General features: G+C 43.5%; 1 protein-coding gene and 1 pseudogene across 1 annotated transcript; both read right to left on the bottom strand.

Annotated features, from left to right (window-relative positions):
- Positions 1-1,895: 1,895 nt before the first annotated feature.
- Positions 1,896-4,865, bottom strand: LOC146960960 (E3 ubiquitin-protein ligase TRIM21-like). The gene is made up of 3 exons (XM_085771904.1): positions 4,830-4,865; positions 3,609-3,828; positions 1,896-2,539 (listed from the first exon to the last, which is right to left on the bottom strand). Exons 1-3 carry the CDS (start codon positions 4,863-4,865, stop codon positions 1,896-1,898), a joined length of 900 nt encoding a protein of 299 aa, XP_085628030.1.
- Positions 4,866-5,774: 909 nt separating this feature from the next.
- Positions 5,775-8,800, bottom strand: LOC146960959 (zinc finger protein RFP-like; annotated as a pseudogene).
- Positions 8,801-20,853: the final 12,053 nt, after the last annotated feature.

Here is a 20,853-nt window from a genome sequence, read left to right as displayed (position 1 = left end):
ACATCCGTTTCACCTCTGTCACTGAGAAGTAAACTACTGCACAACACGTGATTCTGAGGATCGATGCTCATTTTAAGCCCTGTACCAGCGCAGGGACATATTAAATCTCCGATCAGTTCATTCAGACGTCTGATGTGTAAAAAAAAAAAAAAAAAGCCACCGCTGTGTATCGCGCTGTCTCCGGCGGCAAACACTCGTTTTTTTTTACGGGTGACAGCTTCCGCGATGACGCACTTTGTAAAGGGATCTTATGGCTCGGTGAGTTTCTGTGCTGTGTCTTTTGTTGTCTAGCAAGTGAGAGTTGCTGTTTTATTTTACGTGAGGATTTAAATCGATTTCCTTTCCCCGTTTTTAAAAGTCCCTCCATGCTGTTCAGAGCGCATCACGTGATGCTTCTAAACGAATCACGCTGTCGGAAAACGACACCAGCCAATGAGACCCTCCCTCGTACTTTTACGATTCGTCGCTGGTACAAAGGAAATGACCATTTTTGGAACCGACACATTAGTGCAGGAGAGAGAGAGGGAGAGATAGAGAGAGAGAGAGAGAGAGAGAGCTTCACAGCGATACCTGATATGACAGGAGTCTGAACAGACGCGGCTCGCTCCGCGATAGAACGCTCAGTTCTGGTGAATTTAGGAGAAATCTACAGGCGACACCAGTCAAAGTGAAGTAAAATAAACACCCATAACGTGTATTTTAGACTATTTTTTTGTATTAGTCTGAAAGAAGACATGTTATGGAAGCAAAATAGCCCAAAATCTCAAAATTGATAAGTGCATGAAAAAACGATGTTTTTGCCTGCCGTGTCTCGCCTTAAAACCCTGAAAGTGGTCTACAGTCGACTGCTGTGCAGCCATGCCAGGCAGGACTAGCATGGCTGCACAGATGGATGTACACAAGGTCACAGTGAAAAAACACAGTGAAGAACTGGTGGAGCAGAGCGGGGCCGGGGAGCAGAGCAGACAGGCGGGTGCTGAAAAAGAAGAACAGAGTCAAAAGGTGTCTCTTATCTCAAGTTTTGGTCTAGAAGCTAGAGTCGAGCTGTGTACTGACTAACAGTGGCTACGATCTGCCAGCGAGGGTGTGGCAGGGCTGAGTAGAAGTAGGCTGAGGTGATTGCAGGATGAGATGCAGCTGATAGGGCTCTGCTCCGTCTCGGCACACCTGAAAACACTTACCACACTCACACACACTCAAACAGCAGCAACAGCAGCTGTAACAGAAGAGGTGGATAAGAACAGAAATATTTTGTCCCTTGGTGTTTTTGAGGTGGCATTGGGAGGCCATGATGAGACGACATCTTGTGGCATCTCTGGACAGTGTGTTAGAGCAGCACCTGAGGACCGCCACCGTCTTTAACGACACCTCAGAGACGGTTCTAAACAGACTTTAGTCCTGCAGGCTGTTGGTTCCTGGAGATTAGATTGTGGAGGATGTAAAAGGGCAGATGATGCTGCTGTTGACGCAGATGAAACAACAGACATAGTTACAGAAGGACCAGACCTCTGACCTGGAACAGAGCTCAGGTGTGAGTGTGGTGATGTCACAGCAGCCTGGACCTCAGCTCAGTCTCTTTACCTGCAGTGTTACAGCCTGACACTCACTGGATCGTCGTCGTCGTCGTCGTCATCATCATCGCCATAGGAGGAAACACCTGTTCATCCTGGACAGGAAAGCCCGTCCAAAAGCACTTGATTGACAGTTTGGATCTTACAATAGAAAAAAACAAATAGGCAAAATGTTTGTTTTTTCAAATATTTTATTCTCTTAATTTTTCCACACTTATTTTCTTTTACCGATTTAGTGTTTTTGTTTCTATGATGAATACGTGATGTTTTGTCTGTGAGCACTTGATTTGAGACAGAATGAAGAAAACAAGTCATTTCATTGGTCTACTCAGTTTGATTGACAGGACAGATGATCAAAGGGGCAGAGTTTTCATCTCCATGATTATTACAGGGACAGAAGAGTGGGTGTAGTTTGTCAGTGAAGCAGCAGCCAGTGAAGGAGTAGATGAGAGCTGCAGCATCTACATCATAAAAGGAGACCAGACCCTCCTCATAATCCACAAACACCCCCACCTTCTCAAGACCAGACCTCAGACTGAGATCAACTGGGGGGTCAGTACCAGCTAAGTACTCACTTCCATTTAACAACCATATTGTCCAGTAAATATCCTGAGTACTTGGTGAGAACCAACTCTTCCTGGTGATCGACTCTCTGGCCACTCCCACAACCCAGTCGGTTTTTCCTTTGACCTGAACCTCAAAGTAAAATCTGCCTGAAGAGAAACTCTGTTTTCCTAAGACACAGAAACCAACAGTAAATCTCTGTGGGTTGTCTGGGAGATTCTTCTTCACATCACGACAGTGAACTTGTTTTCCATCATCAGACAGGATGAGTTCAGGATGTGCTGTATCAGGATCCAGAGTCACATCCACTGCAAACTGCTGGACCCTCTTCACCTCAGCCTCCACCTCAAACTTCTTTCCTTCATATTCTTCTCTCAGAGGAACAACCTCATGAGTGTTGTGGTCTAAAACAGAGCAGAGCATGCAGACACATGTCTCATTATGTTGTGTAAGTTCAAAATGTCTACTGATTTAACTTGATGAACTGATTTTTTGATTTGTTTTTTAGACAATAGGAAGTCAAGTCGTTACCTTCAGTCAGATCTGACAGGTTCAGTCACGCCTCCTGCTGTCAGGTCGCTCCCCCAGGACGGCGCTCCAGGTGTGTGACAGCATGTACGCTCCCTCATCCCGTTTCATCGTCCAGAGTCTTTGATGTGAATGACTCTGGCCTCTTCTCAATTCAGGAGTGACCTTAAAGGAGAATTCCACTCATTTTTGACCCCTAAATAGTTTTCCTGAGCGCATGCTCTCCCCGCCACAGAAACAAAAGTAAAGAAATCATCACAACAAGGAAAAAGTGTTTGTTTCTGTGGCGGGGAGAGCAGGCGCTCTGCGATCGGATAGTAATGTCTTTCCAGGATGTTTCAGAGTTGGGCTATCTGAAGTGAGTGGCTACATGCAAAAACACAAAGTTTATACTGTTTATACTGTACACTATATGAGTTCAGTGGTGTCTCAATAGGATCTGAGTCATGTACCATAGATATTTGATTGTTTTCTGAGTGTTTGTTGTGGTTGAAAGAATTGCGCCCATGGGTTAGCGTTGTCGCTATCCCTAGCGCCGGGTACCCATGGTGTAACTCCGGTTTGCCTGCATCAATTTTAGTTGCGTTTTTTGCTCCCCCCAACACTGGGTGACCATCAGGACAACGATTTAGGGGTCAAAAATGACCGGAATTCTCCTTTAGCCTCAGGTCATGGAGGCAGTGGATATAAGATAAAGTCCTGTCACACACCTGGAGCGCCATCGTGGGGGATCAACCTGACAGCAGGAGGCGTGATTGACCTGTCAGATCTGAGGACGGTCACGCCTCTATAAAGTCAGCTGATAAGGCACGTCACCACCTGACAGCTGCTAACAGTTCTGAAAAAAGGCATAAGACTCACGCCAAAACTGTTAACAAGGTAATGACTTCCTATTGTCTAAAAAACGTCGGTCTGACAGAACAGCTCCAGAGGTTTATTGTGCACCTGTGAACCTGTTGATCTTCAGCTCAGGTCTCACATTGAAAACCTCTTGACACATTGGACACTGATATGGTGCATTAACGTCCCAGTGCTGAGTGATGCAGCTTTGACAGAAGTTGTGTCCACATGATGTGGTGACTGGATCAGTGAAGACATCCAGACAGAGGGAGCACAGGAACTGATCTTCAGACCTCAGGTGACCAGCAGCAGACATGTCTACACACTGAGGGAGGGAAAACAAACACATTAGTTTAAAATAATGCTCTGTCTCTTTAAGACTCAAGACTGAAGCTCAACATGGATCCTTCTTCATCAGTCTCGTCTTCTCTAATGGTAATAAACTTTTCTGTATTTATGTAAAAACTTGCATACACCAAACCTACAGCAAACCCAATGGATCTCCTTCACAAAATCTGTCACAGTATATGTGCAAGGGGAGTACACACTACAGGATAATCTCTCACTCTCTCTATCTCACTTTTTTTTATATCTACACTGCCATAGGCTTAGACTGCATCAGGTTACATGGATATCTCTCCTCTCCTCTCCCCTCCTCTCATTCTCTCCTCTCCCCTCCTCACCTCCTCTCCTCACCTCCTCTCCTCTCCTCTCTCCTCTCATTCTCTCGTCTCGTCTCCTCTCCCCCCATCTCCTCTCTCCTCTCCTCTCCTCTCAGTCTCTCCTCTCCTTCGCTCCTCCTTTCCTTCTCTCCTCTCCTCTCCTGGCCGCTCCCTCTGCCGTTCCTGTATCTGACCCAGCCTGCTCACCAGAAGCTGCCTTCATCAGCTCTTGTTTACTGACCAATTCCACTCCCATGTTTTTCACATATTCCATGTTATAAACTGTTTTCTTGTCTGTAACAACATCTATTGCATGTCTGTCCGTCCTGGGTGAGGGATCCCTCCTCTGTTGCTCACCCTGAGGTTTCTCCTGGTTTTCCCTGTTAGAAGGGTCTTCTTGGGAGTTTTTCCTCAGTCGATGTGAGGTCTAAGGACAGAGGATGTTGTTATGATGCTATGTAAAGCCCTTTGAGACAAACTGTGGAAACAAAAATGGAATATACAAATAAAATTGCCTTAAGGCTGCTGCTCACAGAGTGAATATGATGAGCTGTACTCACCAGTGTTTGGTAGAGACGCTGCCCAAAGGACTCGCTTTATCTTTCTGTCTTGTCACTGCTGCAGCTCAGTCCTCGATCTCTCACTTTCACTTTCACTTCTGCACTGTGTCACTGAACCTCTCCAGGGGCGGGTCTTCCATGGTGGCACAGGGGGGCACCCGCCCGCCCCTTGCAATCTGATTGGCCACCTTGTGTGCCCCCCGATGGTCATTGACTTGTGGTGATGTCAATCATTGTGTAAAGCTCTTTACCACTATAGTCACTGTACAGAGCTATGAACACTACAAACACTATAAGATATTGCTGTTCACTGTGAGAATTTATTGTGTTAAGGCTACCACACACATAAAGACAATCTGGCTGATTTTACCCCTTCCGACCAAAGACAAAAATCGGCCGGTTATCTTAAGGCTCTTAAGATTGTATGTGAGCACTTCACAGACTCACTGCATGTTTGTATAAAAGACGTCTTGGAGGAGAAACTGAGGACGACTCAGGTGTTTCCAGATCATCAGACACTCATCACTAAGGGGGTGTGGCCTCTTTGAAAGAGCCAATTAAAATAAATTAACTGATAATGAAACTGTTTATGGTCACAAACCAGGTCACCTGCTCTCATATAGTATCAGCTATTGATCATCTGTTAGAATCTGATGTATCAATAAACAGTGACTCAACGTATCAGGCTTCATTCTTCACTGCAACTTCAACAGCAACACCAACACAATAACAATTATTCATCAAGTGTATTTATTAGAAACGATGAGTTAAACATGAGACAGAATTAAAATAACAGAAAAAACCAAAGTGGACACACATCACACCAACGAGGGCAGGTGCTGAGTCCAAAAAACAAACTCAACAAAGAACAAAAGTACGTGCAACTCTGCAGGACTCGTGACTTTATTGTGACGTATGTTTCGAGCAATAGAAGTTTGCTCTTCTTCAGACAAAGAGCCTGACGAAGAGCAAACCTCTTTTGCTTGAAACATATGTCACAATAAATTATTACACCGAGTCCTGTTACAGAATTAAAATAAGTCATTTGTCTACTCAGTTTGATTGACTGGACAGATGATCAGAGGGAGTTTTTGCCTCCTTTATTAACACAGGGATTGAAGAGTGGGTGTAATTTGTCAGTGAAGCAGCAGCCAGTGAAGGAGTAGATGAGAGCTGCAGCATCTACTGTACGTCATAAAAGGAGACCAGACCCTCCTCATAATCCACAAACACCCCCACCTTCTCAAGACCAGGCCTCAGAGTGAGACGGACTGGGGGGTTATCAAGAGCTATGTACTTTCCAGTTCCCAACCTTATGGTCCAGAGTCCATCCTGAGGACTCCATGTGATGTCTCCCTTCCTGTCAATCGACTCTCTGGCCACTCCCACAACCCAGCCAGTTTTTCCTTTGGCCTGAACCTCAAAGTAAAATCTACCTGAAGAGAAACTCTGTTTTCCTAAGACATTGGCAAAATTAAAAAATCTCTTTGGGTTGTCTGGGAGATTCTTCTTCACATCACTATGATGAACCTGTTTTCCATCATCAGACAGGATGAGATTAGGATATGCTGTATCAAGATCCAGAGTCACATCCACTGCAAACTGCTGGACCCTCTTCATCTTCATCTTCTCCATCTGTCCACAGAGCGTCTCCTGCAGCTGAGACACAGCTCTCACTACAGTCCCCTCATATGATGGAGGACAGACTCTGACCTGTGTCCAGTCCTTGGTGGGTGGAGCAGCTTTCAGGGATGGGAAGCTTTGGAGGAGGTGGAGGTGGTCTTCAGAGAGTGAGAGCTGCTCTACCTTCAGTGTGTGAATGTGTGTGTGAATGGGTGAATGTGATGTACTGTAAAGCGCTTTGGGTATCGTTCAGGTATAGTAAAGCGCTATATAAATACAAGACCATTTACCATTTTACCTTTGGTTGCTCAGTGTTGCTGGGCTGCTCAGTGTTGCTGGGCTCTCATTGAAAATGAATTGATTTCCTGCGTTTTGACAATTTGGAAGCTTTTGGTGTGAACGCACAGTAGGGGGAGGGGGGCGGCGGGGTTATTATTATTTCCCTGAAGTTAAACATGGATCCTACTTCATCAGTTTCTTCTTCTCTAATGGTTGATATAAACTTTTCTGCCATCATATAAATCTTTGAAACAAATAGAAAGTCCAGTGGGCCAGATTTCATCTCCGAATCCTTCACACAGAGTCTGATATATTGTACAGATGTAGCCACCTCGAAGTTCCCCCTGGTCCCTGGTGGGACCTCTGCGGGACCGTGATGGGTCCGTGGCGGGCTCCTGCTTGGCCCGTGGCGATAATTTAATCCCTCGCGATGACGTAGTGAACACAGCCACGACTGTTAACGCCCTTCTGCAGCCCGTGTGAAAATCAGCTGCAGTGTCTCATTTGTCCACGGGGAGGAGCAGTGATTTTGACCAATGAATTAATCTGTCAATCACTTTTCCTCATCCTTTCTTTTTTCCCTCAGATGAATTGCTATAATTGCCTCCAAAACAAGCAATCTATAAGTAGCTTCAAAGATAAATAAACACAGACAGAGCACAAATAAAAATGTACATCACTCGCAGTTTACCTGTCTACAGATTTTGCATTCTAGTAAATGATTTGTGGTGGTTTTAATGTTAACACTGAAGCATACGGTGCGCAAATAAACCCTAACAAATAAATAAACAACATGCCAACGTGTCCGTGAATATACACGCATGAGACTGTATGTGTAAACTGAAAGTGTGGTCCTAAGTGACCGCCCCTATATTCAAACAAGAGGAAAGAGAAATAATTGTGAGGTTCATAAATTAAAACCACGATTGTGCGTCGTGCGCCCTCGCCATGGCACAGCTGAGACTTAACATACTGGATGTTTTTTGTTTGTTTGTGTGAAACCTGTAATATAAACAGTTATTTACAAGCCCCTCTTTCAGTTTTTGCCAATCGGCAACCATGAAATCTGCTGTGCATCTCTGGCTAACTCATTAAACTATTAACTGCGACATTTATTTTATCGCACATTAATGCATGTTGCTCACATGCTTTTATTTTGTAAAATTCTGTTGCTGGCTGCTGCGGTGTAGGGGTCAGAGTCACCAGACACCGTAAACATGCGCTGTGCACCTCTGTAAAATTCTCAATAAAATTTCATGAATGAGTGTATTTTTCACCACAGAATACTAATATCCCTCCCCCTGCGCTATGCTGACCTGACACGTCTAGAGTGGTTGACAGCTCTCTCTCTTTTTTTTTTTCACTTGATAAAGTCACGTCAAACCAGGCATTCCCATTAGAGCCAAATGCCTGACGCGCGATTCCGCGACGATCTACTGGCACTGACGCACCTGTCTTAATATGGAACTCAACATGAGCGAAGGTACGCTATGCTCTTATTTCCATCTCACCCCACACACGTCGACCTGTGTCTTGTGAAGACGTACAGCGCGATGGAGAGAGAGGGAGAGAGAGAGAGAGAGAGAATACAGTAGGCTATACAGCGCGCACTGCGCACCAGCTGATCCGCCGTTCCACTGAGTGAAATATACAAGTTAGTCAGATAATCAGGGCCGTTGCTAGGAATTCTGGGGCCCCTGAAAGAATACTAAAGTGGGCCCCTGCCCCCTGACTTTTCCACTTTTTTTCTTAAGACTACATATGTATTATCATTTTTTATTTAGCCTACTTTGTTTTGATGCTAATGCAGCATTACTACGAGTATTAGTCAGGGTCTTATGCAGAATAATTCAGTCATACAAAGATTAGACTATAGGTGCAGCAGGTGTCTTCAACTTTGTGAAGTTGTGATATCAAATCGGAGCAGGTGTGAATGTTCAGGGGCTTGGGGTGTGTTGTTGCTCAGGAGAGAGTCTGGTCCAGCTAGCCTTCCAACATAACCTCCCCTCCCCCGGTCCTCCTTCAAAGTTGAACAGCCAGCTCCATTGCAGGCTCTGTGCGATTTGTGTGACCAATAGGTGGCCCATTAGTGCAAACAAAAGACTGAGCAATGATGATGATTCCCTGGTCGAAGGCATGCACTGAATACCTGCAACTGGGGGGCGACCGCCATTCCGAAGGGTCGCCATTCCGACGGTTCGCTACTCCGAAGATTGTCGAAGGGTCGCCATTCCAACGGTTCGCTACTCCGAAGATTCTCGGGGGTTCGTCATTTCGAATTTCCGGGGGCCGGAGGTGTTTTATTTTGAAGGGTCAGGGACCGGATTCTCACGTGTGTCTTGTGACCTCTTGCCTGGCTTGACGAACACCCGTCGGAGTGTCTTGTGTGTGTGTGAACATAATCGAGAGGGGTCTGGCTGCAGCCTGCACAGGAAGAGGCCTGACGCGAGAGTTCTGCAGCCAGACCCTCTTGACATAATCCGGTGTGTCGTTTATAATACACATTCAATAAAGTAGCCTAGAAAATGATTGTAGATGGCCTGTTACGTTTTTTGATTCAATTTTGTCACAACTCGCTTATCTCCTTTTGTTGCTGTCACTGCATTAAACTCCGCTCCTGTGCAGGTTTTCACTGTTTTTGTGGCGATCTCAGGATTATTTAATTCAGAATGCACGGAGAAGTGGAGAGAGGAGAGCCGCCCCCCACATTAGGCTACACACAGTTGGAGCTTCGAGCATAAATCACCTGTTGCAAACAACAATAACAACCAGGGGCGGGACAATCTGGAAAAAACCAGAACGGCCGGTGCTGCAGGACGGCCGCCGGCCGCTGCGGGCAGCCGTCACAGTTTTGTTTTTTTCTCTTTCTTATCATCTAGCCTATTGTTTCACGTTCGGACAATAAGTAGCAACAACACACCTGCAGGCCCATATCAGGGAGCTTATTAATGTCTCAGCCTCTGACCATGAGATGAGTGCAGTCCAGTGGCTCACCTCGTATAATCAATTAACTTGCTCCTATGTGGGATCGAATCCCTCCGTTATCGGTAGTGTTTAGGTAATGCGTTTTCATTTCCAACCATTTAACGCGCGACACAGACGAAGTGTGTGTGCATGCACCATATGTTTGTTTAAAACGGCTCTCCCATCCCACGATATTTCTGCAGCTGGATTGACATGATCCGGTCTGAGACATGAAACTCATGGACTGAGTCGTCCTGTTGCTCTGCACGTCACACCGACAATCGTGCATTTGTAGGGGGGAGTTGTTGTATGTATATATACAGTGGCGGCTGGTGGTCAAATTAGTTGGGTGGGCTAATAAATAAATTATACCCATTAAATGGTTAACACAGCTAAAAGTTAGGGTTATCCCATCTCACAAAAGTATAGCAACTAACTAGGCCTACACACTGCATTAAGTAAGGGTCTAGTCCAAAAAAAAAAAAAATTAAAAAAAAAAAATCTTCACCTGGTTATCTCACACATACACACACACACAGTCTCTCTCTCTCTCTCTTTCTCTCTCTCTCTCACGCACACACGCACACACACACACACACGTACGCACGCACACACACACACACGCACACAAACACTTACACACACACACACGCACGCACGCACACACACCCGACGATATTGCTCAATTAAAAAATAAATAAATAAATAAAAAAGACGATATATGCAGCTCATATCGACGGCCTTTCTGGTCTGTTATCGCCATGTCATTTAAGTGTGGTGCTCCCGGTGAGTTTAGAAACTAGATTCTCCACTTCGTTCATGTTAGCAAAGACAGTTTAGAGCAATAAAGTATGCTGCTACCTGTGATGCTAGCGCCTAGCGCCGCTGTTTCTGTCTTCTCCCTCCCACAACAACACAACTTTTCCTCCGGTTCCTGTCATTGGTCTGAAAACAGCGGTGTTGGGCTAAATGAAATTAGCCCCAATGACAAGTTAACCAAGGGGGCGGGTCATGATGCCTGTCAATCACTGACCCTGCGTCAGCCCCCTGCTGATTGGTCAGAACCGCTCGGCCTGTGGGCTGAATGAAATTAGCCCAAACAGTCGGTGAATGGCGAGGGCGGGACATGGCACCTGTCAATCATCCACAGTCGGAAAATGAATGAGAGCAGACCATGGAGCAGACTCGGTGAGCTCGGGCTGATTAAAATTAGCCCATTTAGAGATATCCTGTGTTTTTCTTGAAACTATTTAATATTGTTGCCAGTTCCGATTTTACTAAGACTTAGAACAACCTTTTGTATGTTATTTAGAGAATATAATATAGGCTATATATAATATTTTTTCCTCATCTTTTGTTGTGTAATGCAGGGAGGGCTTAGCCCTACTAGCCCATTGATACCAGCCGTCACTGTATATATATGTATATATATATATATATATATATATATATATATATGTATAGGCTATATATATATATATATAGGGCCTCAAAAATTCCAGGGCCTAACAGGACAGGACTTTTTCTTTTAAAACTGCTTTCTTTTTGTTGGCAGTCATCGGGTTTTCTGACGTCTAATCTTTCCAGCCGAGGCGTGTTTTACTCTTTTAGCTGCTTGTGGACTTCCCTGTCATCTGGGAAGATAGGCTACGACGGCGGCCTAAAACCCATTATGTCCTAGCTCATCAAAGGTCGGCCCTAGATACACACACAGATATCTAGCGGCTAGTTATTTTCCGGTGAGTGTGAGCTCTCCATGGTGCTGATTAGCCTCCAGGACAATGCGCCGCCGACGGCTCTGCGTCACCTTGCAACATGTGGTCACAGAGTTATTACAATGTTTCCATTTTGATGACTTCCGCCCGCTGCATCGGGGAGAGCGAGTCACTGTCACTGTGCCTCTGCACATTAAGAATGAGTAGGCCTATTTCTGTCACACGGTGTTACAAGGATTGATTAAAACAAACAATGCGATTGTAGCCTAATATGGGCTGGGCTGCACCTATAGCCTATGCACCTAGTGCAGGTGGAAGGGCGGGCAAAGTCTCTCTCTCTCTCTCAATTCAATTCAATTTCAATTTAAATAGCTTTATTGGCATGACAAGACATTGCTTATATTGCCAAAGCATACAACAATGAAATAATATGCTAATAACAAATAATAACAATAAATAAATAAAGATCAATAAGACATTCAATAGCGGAATATTGACAATGACAGTGAAATATAAACAACAATATAAACTATTGTTACATTTGTCAGTCACCAAGCCACAAGACACTGGCACAAGAAAGAAAGAAAAAAAAAAATCTAAATCTAAAAGCAGATTACATCACTAAATATTTACAGAGTTACAGAGTAGTGGAGTGGTGTCTCCGTGGTCGTCCCTTAGTCTGTGGCATGAGGACACATACGCAGCTGCGAGTCTGCTGCACTTTGCTTTTTCACCTAAAACATATTTTAATTTGTCTCCATCTGGAAGTGTCTCAAATTCTTCACAGTGGGTTTTAAATTTCTCTCTCTCTCTCTCTCTCTCTCTCTGGCAGTGACACGCTGTCATTCATTCATATTTCAGCACTGCGACAGCGGACAGCGCAATTGGTCATATCAGCACTACGGAGACAAAATATCCGCAGTTCACACTTCACCGACAAATCCACTACTTTTAAATACCAAGCTTCATCCATTTGAACTAAATCTAGATCAAATGTCTTTTTAAATTGTGTTTTATATTGTTACATATTTCACTGATCGCAATTATAATGCGAGTGTGTGTTTTATTGGAAGCGAGGCTGGTGTGCATATGGAAATAGGCTACATTACAGTGGGTTTTTTTTAAGGTGCTGTGGCTACAAGCAAATCTCATATTTTCTCTGTACACCTTTTAAATGTTAAAAAGGCAGAGCATTAGGCTATTCAAGATTTGCATTTTGGCACCAATGAAATATAACAGGAGTTAATTTATTGATAGCCACATTAAGTGAAATTGTTAACTTTAATGATTATCCATGTGATTGTCTGTCCTGCTGCCAGGGGTCCATGGCACTGGTCCGACCTCCCATTAGTCCGACCTCCCATTAGTTCGACCTCCCATTGGTTCGAACTCCCATTGGTCCGATAATCGGAGTAATGAGAGTTCGAACTAATGGGAGGTCCTCATTAGATCGAACTGGACTAGTTGTTAGTCAAACTCTCCATTCTTACCGTTCACTATGCATTTATATCATTATTCATAAAGGCTCCACCTGTCAATAAGACAAACGTGGAAGAAGAGGTGCAGTTTATTGTGTTTCACCAACGAGGAGCTGTCATTACGCACGACTTTTACGCACTGCTGCGCGCTCATTAGTGTCCGTAATTAAACCTTGACACTCATATCAAATCAAACTTACATTACAGACAGGTGGATTGGGTTCTCTGTCTCTCTCTCCCACTCCGAACAGACAGACGGACGCAATCAGAAAGGAAACGGAGGCTGCGCATTGATCCTTTTTTCCTTTCTGGGATCAAACGGATCATGTGCATAATTAACTGCAAAACAAGCACTTCATATTAATAACATATAATGCTCATTATGCTTCCAGCCTGTCTAGCCTCTACCTGGTGTTTTTACTAAACTTAACCAACTCCTTTCTTCATTGCCTGAACCTAACCAAAGCGAAATTTACTTTTTTTTTCTCTCTCTCTCTCAGTCTGCTGTCAGCAGCAGCGGCGGCTGCAGCAGGCTCGCGCCCGTGAAGTGAGCTCAAGCCGGCCAGGTTCAGCCACGCTCGAGCGGAGGGGGGGAGAGAAAAAAAAGTGTATTTCTTTTACTCTGTACTCTTGGAGGGGGGGCTTTGATTATCAGTTTACACATCTTGATCAGCATTTATGATGGTTGTGTGCGATCTGACATGATCTGGCTCTCTGACTGAATATGGTGATATTCTGGGCCGCGCGTGTATGTGTGTGATGTGCGTAAAGAGAGAGAGAGAGAGAGAAAGCTGCATGCTCCTATCAATGGAAGAGCTTGTCACAAAGTAGCGATGACAGTTCGAACTAACGGGACCACCCATTGGTTCGACCTCCTATTGGTCCGACTTGTGGTTGATTTTGTCGGAGTAACGGGAGGTCGAACCAATGGGAGGTCGGACCAGTGGGTATTTTGTCGGAGTAATGGGAGGTTGAACCAATGGGAGGTCGGACCAATGGGCAGTTCCCGCTGCCAGCGCACTCTTTCAGTGGTGACTGACTGTAGCTATATAAAAGAAAATATAATAATATATAGCCTATATATATATATAATATATAATATAATAGGCTATAATATATAATGAGGTCCTGACACTCGGCTCAACGGGTGAGGAGAACATCTGTAGGCGGAGACAACTCTCTGCGGAGACGCTCAGAGAGAAAGTCAAAAGCAGTGATCAGCTGATCCCTCCCTCCATACAGATGCGTTCTGATCCAGATCCACTGGACTTTCTATTACATTACAGGCCTCTGTAGCCTACTCCAGATAATGCCCCCCCCCCCCCCCCCCCCCCCCCCCCACCTCCCCGGAACAGCGCCCTCCCAGTGTTGCGGACCTACACATGGACAAATTAAGCACTACAATTAGCCTACCGGAAATAAATAGGCCTAAATAAAATAAAATAAAAAAATAAATAAAAATAAAACATATCTTTTGGAAATGGTAGATCTTGGTTTTTATGCATTTGCTCAAACCTGGAGCCAGACCTGGCCTAAGACCACGGACACGTGACAGTTTTGCATTTCGTCAACCTGCGCGAGACTTTGCATTCAGACGAAAATGGCATACTTGCAGGTGGCAAACAGCCGTGGGGGTAAAACCCTTATCCTCAACTCTTTTCGTTACCTTCGTAACAAGGTAACGGCAGAGAAAATATACTGGCGTTGTGCCCGGTCGGGCTGCAGTGTCTATCTGCACACTGGCCCTGTAGACATTGATGAGGACGATCCGCCCATCGTCATCATCCGCCAGCCAGGTGAGCATGGTCACGAGGCGGAGGCTGACCTAATTAGCACCACTGCAATAACGGAGGGGATGCTGAAGCAGGTGGCAGCAGATCCTTCGCGGCCAATAAAACGGCTTTATGACCAGGCGGTCGCACAGGTATGTATAGTTACACAACAAAAATGACACAATAATATTAATGATAAAATTTTTAGGGCCGCTTTTGCAATCTCTGTCAAGATGGAAATCAAACCCACGATAGGCAATGACACAGCCCTGACAGCTCTGATATGGTTCACATCATTAGGGGTGTGTGTGTGTGTGTGTGTGTGTGTGTGTGTGTGTGTGTGTGTGTGTGTGTGTGTGTGTGTGTGTGTGTGTGTGTGTGTCTGCCCTTACTTAAGCCTAGATTGGGGACTTTCATCAGCACACACACCAGTTGTTTGGGGACGCCTTTGCCTTTGGGGACCAAAACCACCGTCCCCAATTAGATTTCAATTGAATCGTATTCAGCACGCTCCAAAATGTGTTTTTTTCTTAAAATCTCAGTTGTCCCTAAAAGTGACTTATTTCAGACTTTTTGTGTATCTGTGTGTCGCCCCCCCACCCCCCCCACTCAATCTGTGTATCCCTCTACATTGCCCCTAGTGGAAGTGTGTGGAATTGTCTAGGACCCCATAGGTGGTCCACATTCTGCCTGACAATAAAGAAGCGGTATAGGTAGCCTGCATTTTGCCTGATAAGAAAGATAGCTATAGATGGATGGATGGATGGATGGGTGGATGGATAGATAGATGGATAGATAGCCAAGCAAAATATAGTTTGGCTACATTTTCATAGCAGAGCACTAGCAATGTGTTAAAATGAGTTAGCTAATATTAGCATGCTAGCGCTACATGCTAACACAACATGCTAACTACTTTGATGATGTGAATTGGCAAATAGAGAGCTAATAGATAGCCTGTATTATGCCTGATAGATAGATAGATAGATAGATAGATAGATAGATAGATAGATAGATAGATAGATAGATAGTCAAGATCTATATGTAGCCTGTATTTTGCCTGATAATATATATATATATATATATATATATATATATATATATATATATATATATATATATATAAAATCATATATATATATATATATATATATATATTTTACAGTTTTCTATCTCCTGATATCACATTCTTGCATCACATATTTTAAAAATCACAATTTGTAGGCTATGTATATAATAGGTATATAAGCGAAACCCCTCCTTGGGTTGGCTGTATAAAGAAGGCTACATCTACATACATAAAAGGTTTTCATGTCAGAAAGGACATTTTGACAACAGTATACCAGTCAGTTATAAAAATAGTTCTCACATTCAACATGGACAACATCAAACATCAAAACACAACACAGAGACTGTTGACTGCTACCACTATCATATGTACTGTAAGGAGATTCAACAGGTGTATTATGAACTGTAAGATCGACACAACATCAGCCATACAGTTGCATCAGAGAGAATCTTGACCAGCTACATCACTGTGTGGTATGAACCACAGTGACATGGACCACAAATGCTTGCAGAGAGTGGTAAAAACTGCTGAGAGGATTGTCAAGATGCCCCTACCATCTCTGCAGGACATCATCATCAAAGACTCCCCCAAACTGCAACACAAGCTTTTCACACGTATGCCCTCTGACAGAAGGTACAAACGATGCAGGACCTCTAGGCAAAGGGACAGTTTTTATCCTCAGCCCTCAGACTGATCAATAGATCTAATCCACTGCCCCTACCACAACCCTAACCCACCTCATCATACAGGAAGGTTCACTTTGGATACATTACACAATCTCATACGTACTGCACAATCACAGACAGATTTTGCCTGGACAGACTTTGCACAGATATTAGTTGCTCGTATTGTATATTGTATATTGATATTGTAAAGTATATATTGTACACAGACTATTGTGTTCTTCGGATACTTTTCTTTCTTTATCTCTCCAAATATCTTAATTTATTGTATTGTATTTTGAATGGCATTCAGAGTGGAAGGAAATGTAAGACGTTTATTGTACAGGGAAAGTTGGTTTTCACTGTACATAACAATAAATGCTTTGATTTGAATTGAATTGTACACAGTATAGTGTGAATAGCTAGCCAGTACAGTAGGCTATGCGCTATGTGAAAGCAGGTGCAAGTAAAGCCATCATTATCATTTCATCAATGCACATGTGCATGATAGTAACATATGGGATTAGCATTCAGGACTCCAATGGGGGAATCATCAACCCATCACCATGGACACACAGCAGGTGTACCTATCTAATATACTGTAAGCTAATTGATAAATCCTATAGGCGTGAACTGTTGCCTATATTATTTATTTATATCTTATAATCACTGTATAATATTTATAAACTAAACACAAATTACAAACTCATGCAATACATTGATCAATCCAAAATCAACTACAAAGAAGTGGGGATGATAGAGGGTTTTCACCTACGTCACGTTCTGGGCGGTAACCCGGGTGCACGGCCATATTGGAGGCACTCGGAGGTAAACACTGCGATCATACATACAGGATTGCGATGGATAAATGTCCGAAACCACAGAAAAGCTCCTCAAAATGTGTTGTAGACGCAAAGGCATACAGGGAAGGACTTGGTCCTCAGGAAAAGGCACGATATTTGGAAAAGTTACGGTTTATTGGTGGTACAGATCCATACGAGTTGGCTCCCTCATCTTGGATCAATGACGACCTGGAGAGTCTTCCATCAATTGTGTATCCTGATATCGTAAACTACCTGGTTTTCTCGCCAAGCCCATACACAGCGGAAGACCTTAAATCTTATAAAAGTTTGAAGGCCTATAACCAGATGGTCTGTGGATGGGTGAGGGAGATGCAGTATCAAGTCATCAACGACAGATGTGTTGTGAATGCCAAAGTAAGTAATGCAATAACGTCTTTAATCAACCTAAATGATGATGATATCATGAATACCCAGGTGTAACGTTAGCCAAGAGTTTTTAATTTCAAGGACCTCCAGTTTGATATGCATTAGTATATGATATGCACAGTCTACATTTCTATATACACTGTACAAAACTACAGAGCACTCATCACTATCAGAGTTAAAAACCCCTGGGAGGCCTGGACCTTATTGTGAACAAGTGATGCAGATAAGGCTACGTTACCTGTTATTTTTTTTAAAAGTGAAATGGTGAGAAACTATTTTGTTATTCTTACAGTATTATTTTGTTGCTTTGTCTTTTATTCAGGTACTCCATTCTCAATCAATCCGAGCAACACCCCTGGAACCTTGGATAATCGCTGAGAAGTCAGACCGGATACTTGGAGCCCACTGCACGTGTATGGCTGGCCTCGGAGAGACGTGCACACATGTTGCTGCATTATTGTTTCTCATTGAAGAAACAGTGAAGTTGAGAGACTCAAAGACAGTGACTCAAGAAAAGGCATATTGGCTGTCTTAGACCAGCTGAGACCACAGGTGAGGACGTTTCTGGACCCCTTGCAGTTTGCCTATCAGCCCCATTTAGGAGTCGATGACGCTGTCATTTACCTGCTGCAACAAGCCCATATGCATCTGGATGGTGGAGGAGGCACTGTGAGGATCACATTCTTTGATTTCTCCAGTGCTTTCAACACCATTCAGCCTCTGCTACTGGGTGAGAAGCTGCGGGTGATGGGTGTTAACGACGCAGCGATCTCCTGGATTACTGACTACTTAACAGGCAGGCCACAGTTTGTCCGTCTGGGCAGTGTCCTGTCTGATGTGGTGGCCAGTGATATAGGAGCTCCACAGGGGACTGTGCTTTCTCCCTTCCTCTTCACCTTATACACCACTGACTTCAAGTACAACTCTGAATCATGTCACCTTCAGAAGTTCTCTGATGACTCAGCTGTTGTCGGGTGTATAAGAGATGGAGAGGAGGGGGAGTACAGGACACTGATAGACAACTTTGTAGAGTGGTCCGAACAGAATCACCTGAGGTTGAACATCAACAAGACCAGAGAGATGGTGATCGACTTCAGGAGGAAGAAGACGCCTTCACAGCCACTATGGATCAGAGGGGAGGTGGTGGAGGAGGTGGAGGACTATAAATACCTTGGAGTGGTGATTGACAACAGACTGGACTGGAAATCTAACACCGAGGCTGTGTACAAGAAGGGGATGAGCAGACTCTACTTCCTGAGGAAGCTTAGATCCTTCAACGTGTGCAGCAAGATGTTGGAGATCTTCTACCAGTCTGTTGTTGCCAGCACCATCTTCTTTGCTGCTGTGTGTTGGGGCAGCAGCATCAGAGCCAGTGGCACTAACAGACTTGAGAAGATCATCAAGAAGGCTGGCTCTGTACTGGGTCTCAGGCTGGAGTCCTTTGAGACCGTGGTGGAGAGGAGGACACTGAATAAACTGTTCTCCATCATGGACAACGAGCAGCAGCCTCTCCATCACACAGTGGTCAGACAGCGGAGCACCTTCTCACACAGACTGCTTCAGCTCCGCTGTCGAAGGGACAGATACAGGAAATCTTTCCTGCCACATGCCATCACACTGTATAATAACAGCTGAAAAACTCTGGTCATAACTTACAGTCTCTACGCACCTTATTTTTATACAGTTACACACATTGCACATTCTTCTTGCACTAAAATCAACGCTGCCAGTTTGTTTTTGTATATAATTTTGTACATCACATTTTATTTTATTTGCTATTGCTATTTTATTATGTATAGTTTGTTCTTTATATTTTACTATTTTATTATGTATAGTTTATATTCTTATTCTTTATATTCTTATACTATATGTTGTTATCGTCAATGTGTGTCTGTGTAATGCTGCTGCTGCACTGTAATTTCCCAGATTGGGATCAATAAAGTATATCTATCTATCTATCTATCTATCTATCTATCTATCTATCTATCTATCTATCTATCTATCTATCTATCTATCTATCTATCTATCTATCTATCTATCTATCTATCTATCTATCTATCTATCTATCTATCTATCTATCTATCTATTACCTACTGCACTGTCAAAGGTGGAATACAGGGAATGCCGGAAGATTGACTTCACTGTAACAAAGAGATCTCAAGTAAAAGAGTTGGCAAGATGAAATGTGCTGCTCATGCACAGTCACTTAAGGAACAAAGCGGTAGTGATTTTTGTACTGTTACAGTTGGGAAGACACAACAGCCAACCAGTGATGAACTGTCATCATTATTCAGGGCTCTTAGTGCGACTGGATCAACGTCTGCTATTTTGTCCCTGATTGAGCCTTACTCTGACAGTTTTGTCCCCAAAGTGATTGGAGAAAATTTTCCTCCTGTGCTGACTGAACTGCGAAACAATGAAGCAGTTCACATGGACTATAATGATATATTGTCAGCTGCTGCTCAACTGAGTAGAACGGCCGCTTCAAGATGGTGGCCGCATTTCTCACGCTGCAGCATTTGATGCGGCGTCTACTCTTTATATGTCTATGCTCCAATACCTCCAGTACCTCCAATATGGCGACTTCCGGTTTGATGACGCGGTGATGACGCGCCGTGAAAACCCCCTATAGAAAGATAAAAGTGAAGTCCCTCAAAATTAATTGGATTAGCGTTACCTCAAGTTTCCAACCTCTTAATGGAACTTTATTCCCCATTATGATTTTTCTTCAGTCGGCGGGCTCCAGTTCTTGTTGCTCTGCACTTACAATGCTGACAAACTTCCCCTCAAACTTTCCTCATTCCACAAACAAATGCTGCTAGCATGGTGTTTAATTTACAAGCATAACTTTACTCCGTAAAGGTTCTTTATCTGGAACAATATATATCTTTTGTACAAAAATAAATCTAAAAAATAAATCTACTCCAACAATGGTTTGATAACAATATACTTTTACTGAGTCAGTTGTTTGACCGACATGGACGTCTTTACAGTTATGTTGAATTTATGCAACAGTATGGAGTAAGGATTTTTCTATTGTTTTTGATGCTGTGCCTTCGGGTATTATTTCCCTCTTTAAAAATCTTAATGTAAACAACAACTTGCCCATATATTTAAACATTACTGAAACAGTAATGGGGAAAGCTTGTTTCACGGGTAATAATAAAAATAAAAATAAGTTTATTCGTCAACTATTTCAACAAGATATTGTAAGTTAACCTTCTGCTTTATCCTACTGGTCTACATTTGTTGGAAATATTAATTAGGAAAAAGTCTGGCTACTACCTAATAAGTTTTTTTTAACCAACAAGGTCAAAGAGATTTCATTTAAAATGCTTCA

Source organism: Trachurus japonicus, unplaced genomic scaffold (assembly GCF_045865225.1).
Source record: "Trachurus japonicus isolate A0001 unplaced genomic scaffold, Traja_1.0 AP029789.1".
NCBI classification, from domain to species: Eukaryota; Metazoa; Chordata; class Actinopteri; order Carangiformes; family Carangidae; genus Trachurus; species Trachurus japonicus.
Note: the sequence above shows the minus strand (reverse complement) of the source record. Positions and strands in the feature narration are given on the sequence as shown.

Coding starts and splice junctions, on each gene's coding strand:
- LOC146960960 (XM_085771904.1), bottom strand. CDS start 4,865: ATGGAAGACCCGCCCCTGGAGAGGTTCAGTGACACA. Junction 3,829..4,829: donor TGGAGAGGTTCAGTGACACA/GTGCAGAAGTGA, acceptor TCCCTCCCTCAG/TGTGTAGACATGTCTGCTGC. Junction 2,540..3,608: donor GAAGATCAACAGGTTCACAG/GTGCACAATAAA, acceptor GCTCTGTTTTAG/ACCACAACACTCATGAGGTT.